The sequence below is a fragment of the Aethalodelphis obliquidens genome, unplaced genomic scaffold, assembly GCF_003676395.1.
Source record: "Aethalodelphis obliquidens isolate GAN/ISIS:26980383/991018 unplaced genomic scaffold, ASM367639v1 scaffold49, whole genome shotgun sequence".
Classification (NCBI taxonomy): Eukaryota; Metazoa; Chordata; class Mammalia; order Artiodactyla; family Delphinidae; genus Aethalodelphis; species Aethalodelphis obliquidens.
This window is the reverse complement of record NW_020837993.1, coordinates 15414005-15428168: the sequence shown is the minus strand read 5'-3', so window position 1 is coordinate 15428168 and position 14164 is coordinate 15414005. Positions and strand designations below refer to the sequence as shown.

Genomic DNA, 14164 nt, shown 5'->3' with positions numbered 1-14164 from the left:
ATTCTCAGGTCATGTAGTTTTTCTGGTCACTTTCAGGTAATAAACAAAGCATCTATTTTTCTGGGTATGAAATCCGCACTAGTGAAACGTCAAAAGGCCACTCTCTCCCCTAATTGAAGACATAACTCTTGCTCAGGGCTTCTTCTGAGTGGGAAGCCTGAAGATAGGCTCTTCCTCACTTTACCTACTTTCTCACTCAAAAGCTATGTCTGGCCCTTCTGGAAGGGAGGGAATTAGAGAAAAGAATCCTGCCTTATCCAGTTGGTGCAACTGTAATAGGATACTGAGCCTTCAGGCAGAGGTGGGGGTTAATGTCTATCTTTCATGAAGCAGACTCTCCAGGGAACCCCAACTGAAACATCTGGCTTGGTTGGTAGCTTCCAATTTCTTCTCCTCACACAGCTTCTACATCTGATGGTACTCAGATGTTGGATGCCTTGCTCCAGAGCAGGAAGCCCACTTGTGCAGGGTAATTTTCAAGACGGCTCATGACCAGTCTCTTACAACGACCCCATGTGGGTGTGGCCTATAGGAAACATACACTTCAGCCTCATCATTGGTAAATGTGCCCTTTATTCGGCAATATTCTAAACAAAATACAAACAAACCAAACCCAGCAGCATATTAGAAGGTTTGTGTACCATGGACCTGTAGGATAACCCCATGAATGCAGGGTTGGTACCACATACCAAAATCCATCAATGTGATAAAGGACAAAACCCACATGACCATCTTAACAGAAGCAGAAGAAGCATCTGACAAAATCTAATATCCTTTCTTGAGAAAAAACACTCAAAACTAGAAAGGGAAGGAAAATTTCCTCAACCTGAAGCAGCTATGAAAAACCTACCGTTAGCATCACACTCAATGGTGAAAGATTAAATGCTTTCCTCATAAAATCAGGACTAAGATAAAGATATCTGTTCTTGCCACTTCCATTCAATATTGTACTAGAGGTGCTAGCCAGGGCACTTAGAAAGAAAGAAATAAAAAGAACCCAGAGTGAAAGGGAAGAAGTCAAACTATTTCTATTTGGCAGATGCATGATCTTGTATATAGAAAATCCAAAAGAACAAAAAGAATAAAATACTTAGGAAAATATTTAACCAAAGAAACCAAGATTGTACACTGAAATCTATGAAACATCAATGAAAAAATTAAAGACCTTAATAAATGCAAAGACAACCATGTTCATGAATTGAATACCTTTATATTGTCAAATTAGCGATATTCCCCATATTTATTTACAGATTCAACACAATCCCTATCAAAATCCTAGCTGCCTGTTTTGTAGAAACTGATAAGCTGACCCCAAAATTCACATGGAACTGCAAGGCACCCAGAATAGCCAAAATGACCTTGAAAAAGAACAAAGTTAGAAGATTCACACATCCCAAATTCAAAACTTACTACAAAGCTACAGTAATCAAGACAATGTAGTACTGGCATAAGGACTGACATATAGGTCAATGGAATGAAATTGAGAGTCCAGAAATAAAGTCTTATATTTACGGTCAATTATTTCTCCATAAGGGTGCCAACACTAGTCACAGGGAAGTAAGTCTTTCAACAACTGGTGCCTGGACAATTGGATATCCACATGCCAAAAAAATGAAGCTAGACTCCTACAAGGTACCATATGCAAAAATGTATTAAAGATCTAAATATAGGAGCTAAAACTACAAGACACATATGATTCTTTAAGATATGACACCAAAAGCACAAGCAACAAAAGAAAAAATAGATAATTTGGATATCACCAAAATTAAAGTCTTTTGTACTTCAAAGAACACCATCAATAAAGTGAAAATACTATCCAAAGGATGGGATAAAATATTTGCAAATAACTTATCTGGTAAGGGACTTGCATCAGAATTAAACAACTCAATAATAAAAAGACAACTCAATCAAAAAATGGGGAAATGTTCTGAATAAACATGTCTCTAAAGATGATAAAACAGCCAAAAGCACATGAAAAGATGCTCAACATTAGTCATTAGGAAAATGCAAATCAAAACTGAGATATCGCTTCACTCCCACTAGGACGGCTGGAATCAAAGTCAGATAATATGTGTTGGCCAGGATGTGGAGGAATAAGAACTCAAGTTGCTGGTGGGAATGTAAAATAGTGCAGCCACGTTGGAAAACAGTTGGCAGTTCCTTGAAAGGATTGGGCATATGACCCAGGAATTCACTCCTGTGTACATAGCCAAAAGAAATGAAAGCTTATGTCCACATAAAAACTTGTACACAATGTTCATGGTTGTAGTACTTATAATAGCCAAACAGTGAAAACTACACAAATATCTACCAAATGAACAAAAATATGGTATAGCAATACAATATTATTCAGCTATAAAAAGAAATGAAGTGCTGAAACATACTGCAACATAGATGCACCTTGAAAACATTGTTCTAAGTGAAAAAAGCTAGACACAAAAGGCCACATGTTGTATGATTCTATTGATATGGAATATCCAAAATTGGCAAATCTATAGACAAAAAGTAGATAAGTAGATTAGTGGTTAGTACTTGGAGAGCGGGGAGAGACAGTCACTTTTAATGGGTACAAGATTTTTTTCTTTTTTTGCAGTGATGAAGATGCTCTAGAATTATATGTGATGCTTGCACAATCTTGTGAATATTCTAAGAGCCACTAATTATATACCTTAAAGGGGTGAATTTTATTATGTGAATTATCTTAATTAAAAAAACAAAGATGAGGGAAAACACTCCTCCTCCATTTTGAGGTAGATGAGGGTCAACTCCTGTAAAAGAAATCACTACAAGCATCTCCAGCCTCTCAATGGATTCCCTCTTCTGTCTTGCAACAGGTTGCCTAGCATCTGTATCTCAACTTCACTGAGTCTTGGATATGATAATCCAAGCTGAAGGAAGGGCAGGGCCAGGACTGAGACCCAGTCATCCAACTCTGAAGGTTGTACCCTCAATCTGTGCACTATTTACTAGACACATGCCCATCACATTTTCTATGGTTTCCTGGAGACTGGAAGATAGGATAATTATTCCAGATCCTGTTCAGCTGAACATAAGAATCCTGATTTAAGGGTCAATTTGTAGCAATGGTTATAAGGTTCTGGCAAAACAGGTATTCATCATGGTGAGTGCTTCATTTAATATAAAAAACACAGTATTTAGCAAAGAATAGCTCCTTGATGTGAGGGTTTGGCAACAACAGGATGGTGTAAGACACTCGCTCCCATCTCCACTGGGAGAGGAGTGTAGCCACAGAGGCTGGCTGCACAGAGGCTCCTGGTTGCCAGAGCACATCCATAAAGCAGGAAAATCTTGCCTTCAAGGACTTTGTTCTTTTCATCCTTCCCCTCTTAGTAACCTACAGTTTCACAGGTTGAAATGACAGAGCCGGTTATTCTGGGGAGCCACTTCCTCCAAGAGCAAGTTCTTTAGCCACTAAATATTCAAATATTTAAAATAAAAACCTTTTTGGGGGAGGAGGGAGAGGAGACAGGAGACTGAGGCCATCTTTAGCGGAAAAAAGAAAAGCTTCATTGAACATTCTACGGCACGCTGAGTCATTTTCAATCATTCATCAGGTAGTGATTGACAAGCTAGTGGAAAAATAGAGCTAATCCTTTAACAAAGTTATTATGCAACTACTACATGGCAGAGGCACAAAGATAAACAATCTTCCCCATGAATCTGCCCACATCAGGTAATGATTATGGGAAAAAAAGAAAAATCCCAGTGATTCCTCACTGTTCGATGTGCCCAACCATGCATGAACTACCATGGAAGTTTGGGTTGCTGTTAGGTTACAGAGACACTCTGGGGGTTGATGAAGAAGTCTTTATGGGTGAGGCGCTTTTAAAATTTTGGCCTTCAAGGTTACTTGAGAAATATGAAATAATTAAACACAGCATGCTAAGATGTGGGTGGGGATGCAGGGAGACATGCCTGTAACTGATGGTAAATAAGATGTGGGTGGGGACGCAGGGATACATGCCTGTAACTGATGGTAAAATTGGAAAAGGAGGTGGGGCTGAGCCTACGGAGGGTTTTGGATGCAGGCTTGCAGATTTATTCAAAGGGGAACAAGTTTTGAAGCAAAGGATATTTAAATTAGCAAAATTGTGTTTTGGCAGAACAAAAAAGAATGCAAGAGGACGTTAGTCAGGCAGATGAGTTAGGAAGCTACTAACAGCATCCAGGTGAGTCAGAGGATCAGGGGCTGAAAGGAAGTATGTTGAAGGATGGAGGGGGAAAGAAATGATACAAGCAGTGATAAGTGAGGGATGAGGGATTCTGAGTTGAAAATGATACTTTTAAGGAAGAAACAATAAATGGTAGGTACAGACATAAGAGTTTCATTTTTAAGTGCATTGATTTTGAGGTACCAGAAACATATTCTGGGGATAGAGACTGAGCAGAAGACATGGATTTGAGGAAGAATCTTTTTGAGTGGTGGAGGAATAACAGACAGAATTGGGCAGGTACAGACCAGAACTTTACAATTATAGTAGTATCCATCCAACTGAAAAAAGTAGTATCCATCCAAACTGAAAAAGGGACAGTAGCAGATGAACCAAGTTCAGGGTGCTGCCAAGGTTACTGGAGTTCTCACTGGCAAGTAGGAGGCTATGAGTATCTTTCAGGAGAGCATTTTTAGTGGTACAGCAATAGTTTAACAGCATTTCTCACAGGGACACATCTGCACCAAAATCTTCCTACAGTGGTTAACAAAAGTCAACTACTGGATTTGAATAGGGGAAAAGAAAAAGTCTTGAGACTCTGCACTAGTAACACTCTCTAGCCTCCCCAGGAAATTATACACTAACACTGTAGTAAAAGACAACAAGAGAGAGAGCCAGAGGAAGCTGTGCTTTGAATTCTCTGGCAGCTCAGGGAAGGGGTAGGGAGGGTAAAGATGGTCCTTAGAAGCCAGTGGAAGGTCAAAAAAGAAATTTAAGGTAAACAGGTAAGGGGAGCATGACTACAGAGAGCAGCCTTGGGAAGACACTCCTTCCAATGACAGTTTGAATGAAATTCTTGAGAAAACCCCTTAAAGGGGCCTGAAATCCCAGCACAGTCATGGTATTATGGGAACAGGGAGTCATGTTGCCAGGTTACAATCATGTCTTTTCTAGTAAGATGGACCTGTGCCAATGGGGAAATGAATACCATCAGCAAGTGCTGTTTGAAGCCTCATTTCGTGTATCTCCCTGCTTAGGTATGTATCCCAAAATAAAGCTAGGGAAGTTGTCATTGGATTTTATCACACAACTAAGCACAGCCCAGGAAAGTATATAGGGGAGGAAATCCAACTCAATTTGCTGAAGCGGCCGGGCTCCAGAAAAGTTTGGCTACAGGCCGTGTTTTTTTTTTAATCACACAACTAAGCACAGCCCAGGAAAGTATATAGGGGAGGAAATCCAACTCAATTTGCTGAAGCGGCCAGGCTCCAGAGAAGTTTGGCTACAGGCCGTGTTTTTATTGTATGTTTGAAATACTCAGTAACAATGATATATAAGAGAAAGTTTGTATTTTATTTGGAAAACCAATTACTTTAGTTTATGGTTCTTTATTTCCTCCAGAGCTTCCTGCTGATCCAGGCAAAAGAGTACTTTATAACATGACATTTGGGGTAGATATCTACTACAGTCAAAATTTCTATTTTTTTTCCTCTTCCTAAAGATATTGTTCCGTGACAGTTTTGTAAACAGTAGTGAAAAGGAGGCAATGATAAAAAGAAGTGGTAACATGCCCAGGATAATTAGTTACTAAGCAAGTGAGAGCAATTAGTCTAGACAACCAATGAATTTTTCTCTTAAAATATTTTCAAGAGTAGGTTTATTTTCAACTGTTTGTTAAAAGTCTATTTGATGTGAATTCTATGTCTGATAACCTATACTCAATTACTATTCAAAAACTTCACACAGATATTATTACAACTGTAGAACTTCAATACTGTAGTGATAATAAAACTTGAGAACCAAAGAACACAAATTTCTTCATGAATTTATTATACAAAACGCCCCCAGAGTATTTGATTTCTCTTATTCTCACTTTCATTATACACAAAAAGCACAGGAATGAGAGGCCTTTTAAGATGACTGTAGTAGCATGAGGGTCCCTTGCATCAAGGTAGTGTACATACCTTAACAGTGTTCTAAAGGCTGGCCCAGAAAAACCCCATGTTACTTTATCACAATATGGAAAGCAATGTCTTCTTTTTCCACTAAATTATGGTGAAAAATGTCACTTTTATTTAGCATTATGGTACATAACAGTTAAGTCTCAATTACTAAAAGAATTAAAATAATTCTTAAAGACATCCTCTTTCCCCCTCCAATGATTTGAAAGCTGTATTTTTCCTGCCAATTTCAAACAAATCATCAAATTGATCTGTCATAGTCAGTTAAAACAATCATCGAGGCACAAGCTCAGCACATTAGCTGTAACTTGTAGTAAAAGGATATATCAATATGTCTCTTCTCAGTTAAAAATACATAATCCTTTTATTTTATATTGCAATAAAAGAAATTAACAACACAGACACAGAAGACTAGAAAGGGGAAGAAACTACTTACTTCTGAATGTCCAGTAATTTAAACCAACCTGTACTTTTCCATAGTACATGAAAGTATTATTTAACACTTACTTTTTGAAATAAACTTTAATCTTTGGGGATAGACAATGTAAATAGGACTAAAGAGTAATAGTTCCATTCACTTCCAGGTCTCTGCTTACTGTATGATTAGGTAAAACAAGGCACAGTAGCCATCCTTTCCATTATGTTCCAACACTGATCATGTGCCTTGATAAAATGGCTGATTAGATATGATGGCAACATGAAGGGAAGACTTTGGATTGTCTATTTAAAATGCGGGTAATAAGCAATTAATAAAAAATTTATTTTAAGTGCACTTTCACATGCTTTATGTTTATAATAAACAACAAACTTCCTACCTTTCTTGCAAAGGGTTTGACTACCATTTCTTTTGGCCAAATGCACTTTTCCCCAGTAAACTTAAAACAACAACAACAACAACAACAGTGACGACAACAACAAATCCCTGTCCTTCCATATACTAAGAAAGAGGATTGGCTACTGAAACAGTTCATTGCAAGACACATGAAGACAACATACTGTGGCATGAGTTGTTTTTAATTCGTTGTGCTGTTACTAAAGTAAAGTTCTGAGGGCTGCAGTTAAACATTTCAAGTTCTCCCTTCCATCTTTATTGATTTTAAGATTTTGCACAGAAAACTCTTTGGGGACTAGAACAGCAGCAACTGCATCACACTGTTTTCAAGACTTCAAGTTTCAAAAGCAAATTGTTTAAAAAAAAAAATACAGCTCCTGATTTGAGTTAGATACAGGGACAAAAAAAGTAGCACATACTTGAAGGTTACATGGTCTACAAATGGTGGCAATATTTTCCTTGGGAGAGTAGTTTGTTGGTATATATTTTTTAAATATGCAAAAAGGCTCAACCTCAAGCAGTAATAAACACAAGCAAAAGTGATTTAACCCTTAAAATAAATATTCAGAAAAACCTCTCTGTACATACAAGTGAAAGAAAAAGTAACACTTTCACGCAAAAAAATAAAATAAAATAATAATAATAATAAAGGATTTGTTCATATAAGTAGCTGAAATCTGCTGTTCCAGCCCACATATCCCCAATAAAGAAGGGAGGCACAGACATAGGTGACTACTGTGGTTCACTATTTTACAGCCTTTTTGTACTGGGTCACTATCACCACCAATTTTATCCCTCTTGTTATATTTATTAAAATTTTAAATTTTTTTCTCCCCCCCCTTTTTTTGTTTTTTTACAGCATGCCAAATCCTTTGGCATAAGTGATGGCCTTCAACAATCTCTCTTTAAGTTTTTCTTTGCTTGAATATTCCGGAAGTAAAAGGACATTAAAGCAAGTATGAGATGTAGGTAACCTATATAGAGAGAAAGGGGAAAAATAGGAAAATAAGTCATGGGAAATACGCTCAGTATTAAATGATCCTACTTTAGATGGTATATATGTTGAGATGGTTTGCAATGCAGACTATACATTAATACAAGTCATGGATAATCTTTCTGCTCTTGCCATACAACTACCAAACTGCAGTTTGTCTCTATCTCATAAATTACTCAGTGCTAATAATGATGATGGTTGTTGATAACATATTGCATCCACAAAATTATTACTACATACCAGATACTGTTTTAGGTACTTAACCCTGAGAGCTCATTTAACTAAATTTTCTCACAATAAACCTACAGACTGGGTGTCAGTTTCCCCACTGTAGAGTTGAAGTCACTGAGAAATTAAGTAACTTACTCAAAGGTGGAGGTAATATATTCAAACCTCGTTTCCAAAATTTCAAAGTCTGGGCTCTTTAATGCTTATTAGAAATATTCTTGTATGACTATGTAATTGATTTGATAACCAATAAACTTACATTAATACCAAATAATACAGACAATACCAAATAATATCAAATAATGTAGAAAACTAATAGAAATGTTTCTATACATTCAAGCTATTAAATATACTACTGCTCACATACGGTCACTATGCACCAAATGTTAACTTACACGACGGAGAGGAAACACGATGTAAGGACTATGAAATTCGTCATTCTAGCATAATATAGGGCTGAATAGACAATCTCCTGAGCCTCAACTTTACTATTCTAAATAGATGACATAATATGGCTTTCAATTAAAAAATTCTCAACCAAAAACTAATCACACCAATTTTTAAAATTTCAAATCAAGTGAACTCCATAATAATTTTTAACCTGGCCAGTGTTTAAAAATTTTCTCAAACATTAACAGCAAAATATTCTCTGAACTAATGTTTCATGTGATTTGGAGATTTCTATATAAAATTGCAAAAGTGCTCAGAAGCTTCTGGATATGTCACACATGTGTAATGTGGAATGCAAGGTTTTCAGTATACAGTCACAATTTAATAATTACCTTTCTGTGTCTGGGCCATTTTTGGCTATAATCATCTTTAATTTTCCTAGTCCGCCCACAGGTGCCCTGTCTGTGCCCGTTGTAAACTGCAAGAAGAGTCTTTTCTGCTCATCTGTAAATGAATGAACGATTTCCCAGAACTCCCTAATAAGAAAAGATAAAATACTGATTTTAGTTTGGCATTCATTATAACGAGCACTAATGTAAGTTTATGATTTGCATTAAAACCATAATAGGAGATAACCTGGAAGTTAATATCAAGTACCCTGAAGATTCTTTTCTGGTCATCTAGGACCTAGGAATTCCACTACGCAAATTTATCTTAAGGAAACAGTTTTTAAAAATATAAAAGCTTTTGTTCATCACTACATTATCTACAACAGCAATAACTGGTAAACCTAAGTGTCCAACAAAAGGAAATAATTATGTAAACTGTAAATATATAATCAGTAACAAACAAAATACAAAATGTGTGTACTGTGAACACTTAACTCCTGATGTCTTCGGGTGTGTGTGTGTGTGTATTTTATTTACCCCTCCTTTATTTTCTTTGTCTACGTGTGTGCATGTGTGTATACATTGTATTTACCCGTCCTTTATTTTCTTTGTCTGCTCATATCTTACACAACTTTGGGGGAGAAGGTGATACAGATAAGAGACAAAAGAAAAGGAAAAGAAAAAAATAAAAACAACCCACACACCTAAAAGTACTAATAAAAAAGTATACAATTATTATATAATCAATATCAATAGTGTGTGCTGGGGAAGGGGAGATGGGGTATTATTCTGATATATCTGTCATCTGCAGTTATTTTAAGAGAATAATTTAATCCCTGGCATTCCTAAAACCTATGTGATAAAAGTCATGTTATAATGATGCTTGTTAAACTTACTCTAAAAACAAAATGCAAGCACATTAAGAGCAATCCTGGCATGCTTGTTTGAATAATAATCCATAAATTTAACATACACACTACTTCTCAGATAAAAATTTTTAAGATTTTGGAAAACAATTAAAAACATTTTTAATTGGTGAAAGAATGCATTTTTTAAATTTAATTTTTATTTTATATTGGAGTATAGTTGATTTACAATGTTGTGTTAGTTTCAGGTGTACAGCAAAGTGATTCAGTTATACATATATCCATTCTTTTTCAGCTTCTTTTCCCATATAGGTTATTACAAAATACTGAGTTCCCTGTGCTACAGAACAGGTCCTTGTTGATTATCTATTTTATATACAGTAGTGTATATATGTTAATCCCAAACTCCTAATTTATCCCTCCTCCCACCTGTCCCCTTTGGTAACCATTAAGTTGGTTTTAGAAGTCTGAGTCTGTTTCTGTTTTGTAAATAAGTGCACTTGTATCATTTTTTTTTAGATTCCACATATAAGTGATATCACATGGTATTTGTCTTTCTCTATTTGATTTACCTCACTTAGTATGATCATCTACAGGTCCATCCATGTTGCTGCAAATGGCATTATTTCATTCTTTTTTATGGCTAAGTAATATCCATTGTACATATGTACCACATCTTCTTTATCCATTCCTTTGCTGATGAACATTTAGGTTGCTTCCACATCTTGGCTATTGTAAATAGTGCTGCAATGAACACTGGGATGCATGTATCCTTTTGAATTATCCTTTTCTCCAGATATATGCCCAGGAGTGGGATTGCTGGATCATATGGTACCTCTATTTTTAATTTTTAAGGAACTTCCATACTGTTCTCCATAGTGGCTATATCAATTTACATTCCTACCAACAGTGTGGGAGGATTCCCTTTTCTCCACACCCTCTCCAGCACTTATTTTTTGTAGATTTTTTGATGATGGCCATTCTGACCGGTGTGAGGTGATACCTCATTGCAGTTTCTATTTGCATTTCTCTAATAATTAGCGATGTTGAGCATTTTTTCATGTGCTTTTTGGTCATCTGTATGTCATCTTCGAAGGAATGTCTATTTAGATTTTCTGCCCATTTTCTGATTAGCTTGTTTTTTGATATTCAGCTGCATGAGCTGTTTGCATATTTTGGAGATTAATCCCTTGTTGGTCACTTCGTTTGCAAATATATTCTCCCATTCTGTGGGTTGTCTTTTTGTTTTGTTTATGGCTTCATTTGCTGTGCAAAAAGCTTTTAAGTTTCATTAGGTCCCATTTGTTTATTTTTGTTTTTATTTTCATTATTTCAGAAAGATATTGCTGCAATTTATGTCACAGAGTTTTCTGCCTATGTTTTCCTCTAAGAGTTTTATAGTATAGTCTTACATTTAGGTCTTTAATCCATTTTGAATTTATTTTTGTGTATAGTGTTAGAGAATGTTCTAATTTCATTCTTTTCCATATAGCTGTCCAGTTTTCCCAGCACCACTTACTAAAGAGACTGTCTTTTCTCCACTGTATATTCGTGCCTCCTCTGTCATAGATTAATTGACCATAGGTGTATGGGTTTGTATTTGAGCTTTCTATCCTGTTCCATTGATCTATATTTCTATTTTCGTGCTAATACCAAACTGTTTTGATTACTGTAGCTTTGTAGTATAGTCTGAAGTCAGGGAACCTGATTCCTCCAGCTCCATTTTTCTTTCTCAGGATTGCTGTGGCTATTTGGGGTCTTTTCTGTTTCTGTACAAATTTTTAAAATTTTGTTCTAGAAAATGCCATTGATAATTTGATAGGAATTGGATTATCTGTAGGTTACCTTGGGTAGTATAGTCATTTTGACAATACTGAATCTTTCAATCCAAGAACATGGTATATCTTTCCATCTGTTTGTGTTGTCTTCGATTTCTTTCATCAGCATCCTATAGTTTTCGGAGCACACGTCTTTTTTCTCCTTAGGTAGGTTTATTCCTAGGTATTTTATTCTTTTTGATGTGATGGTAAATGGGATTGTTTCCTTAATTTCCCTTTCTGATCTTTCATTGTTAGTGTATAGAAATGCAAGAGATTTCTGTATATTAATTTTGTATTCTGCAACTTTACCGAATTCACTGATAAGCTCTAGTTTTCTGAAGAATGCATTTTAATATTTATTTGAAAGTTCTTTCCAGAAACTTGGCAGAGAATGTCATACTTCCTACATCCATAATTACAATTCTAGTTTTTGATATTCTAGTATTCTAGAATACAATTTCTATTACCAAAATGCTAGTATTTTTGTTGGTGCAATGCCATTATTTCTAACATAGCTTAGCAGCTTTATTAGCATTCTTGGCTCTCTCCACTTCCCTTCCCTGACACTCTAATATCCTCCCCACCCTTCAGTTCTTGCAAACCCCCTATTCACCTAGAGAAAAGAATTTTAAAATAACTACACAAGAGGAAATTGGACATGGAATGTATAGGCACATTTCTCAGGAAGGAGAGAAATCATACCACAGTTTAGGTCATTCCTTTTGGGTGGCTGGCAAGAAAAAGCAAGTCTGCTGTAACCCAGAGCCCTTTGTCAGGGCAGAAAAGCTTCCTCACCCTTCAGGAGTGTTCTAAAGCCATACTGAATCAGCCACACCTGAAGAGGCAGACCAACGGGTGCCCTTGAGTAGAGGAGACAAACCCTGAAGGAAACAGCAGACCAGCAGTGGTCACTGTGACAAGTTTAGCTGTTATTTTGGTTCTTTCTAAAAAATTAGAACTTAAAATATTAGGGTTACTCCTATCAGTTTATATAATGAAAACACTTACTGAGCAAAATTCTTCTTTTCCTATAAGTGTTACGTTCTACATTAAAACTGTGAACTAAGAATGCAACTATTTAGAAAACTGAAAATGAAAAAAAGAAGCTTTTGTGTTTCTACATTAAAGTGGTAGCTGTATGGATTGCATCCCACTCACATCTTCTAAAACCTATCCAGTACATAAAGGAGACAAATTCCAATAAAAACACCCATAATCTATGCCTAAGTTAACTAGAAAAACAGAGTGGAAAACTCAAACTGACATGTAAACTGGAGTTTATATACACCTGAGTCCACACCAGCAGAGTCCAGCACCAGCTATGTGGAAGAATGGGGTGTACAGAATTACATGGGCTAGGGTTCACCCCAAAAGGGCACCCCAAGAGTGAACTACTAAGGGCAGGTAAGAGCACTGGCAAGCGGAAAGTATCTTGGACCAAATATGGCAGTCTTAGGAAGACATCATGCCTGAAAGGGATAGGGGGCACCCTGGAAAGCAGAGGTGTCCCCTAAAAGTAGCTTCTGGTTGTAAAGGGATGAAAGCAGGTGACAAAAATTGGCCCTAGTCAGGTAGAAGGCACTGGGCCACATAAACACACATGGAACTCAGTGAGAGATGGACAAATCTGAAATAGAAATTAGAAGTCTCTAAAATACTCAAGAAATATGCAAAATAAACTTGGAAATAAAGCTAATTTATGTGGTGACTAAAGGAGAAACAGTATGACTAAAATTTCTACTATGGACATAGGAGGTCAGAAACAGAAGAGCAAAAATAAAAAGTATTTTAAAAAAAACTAAAGAAATACAAAGTATTTAACTGCATAAACATAATAGTTTTCATTTGCAAAACACCCCTGTAAGCAAAGTCAAATGACAAACTAGGAAAAAATATCTGCCAATTTATTCAAGTGCTGATGTCCATAATACAAATATAAAGTTTCTAAAAATCAAAATGACTGAGCAGCAAAATGAGCAGAACTATAAAAATTACTAATAGCTTAAATATAAGAAAAGATGCCAACCTCCCTCATTCATAATGAGAAAACCACAAATTATAACTACACTGAAATGCCATTTCTCAACTAACAGACAGGTAAACAGCTGAGTTTAACAACACAATGGGTTTGGGAAAATTGTAAGAAATGAGATACTCATATATTACTGGTGGGAGTGCAAAATGTCACAATTTCTGTGAAGGAGAATTTGGCAGTATTTAACAAAATTACATATGTATCTACCATTTGGTTCAACAATCCCACTTTTAGCACCAATTCCCAATTTAATGATGTCTCTACATATGTATGGAATAATCCGTATGTAAGATGATTCACTGTGACTTTCTCCTAACAGGGTTGGAAATAACCAACATGTCTGTCTACACAATACGACGGTATTTAGACACACTTTTTTTTTTAAACTGCTAAAGTAAAAAATGTAATAGGACCCAGGGTCTCCTAACAAAACAGCCATAATGTCCACCATACAATCCAAAATCACCTGTCAAACCA

The 14164-nt window shown here is 36.1% G+C and overlaps 1 protein-coding gene across 7 annotated transcripts in view; it reads right to left on the bottom strand.

Moving 5' to 3' along the window:
- Nucleotides 1–555: 555 nt before the first annotated feature.
- UBE3A (ubiquitin protein ligase E3A) overlaps nucleotides 556–14164 on the bottom strand; it is a 97464-nt gene continuing 83855 nt past the window's right edge. For all 7 annotated transcript variants that reach the window (XM_027083252.1, XM_027083257.1, XM_027083255.1 and 4 more), the window contains 2 exons: nucleotides 8970–9113; nucleotides 556–7939 (listed from right to left, as the gene is read on the bottom strand). In XM_027083252.1, the coding sequence (XP_026939053.1) occupies nucleotides 7819–7939; nucleotides 8970–9113 (265 nt within the window). In that variant the 3' untranslated portion in view covers nucleotides 556–7818. The remainder of the gene's footprint in view (nucleotides 7940–8969; nucleotides 9114–14164) is intronic.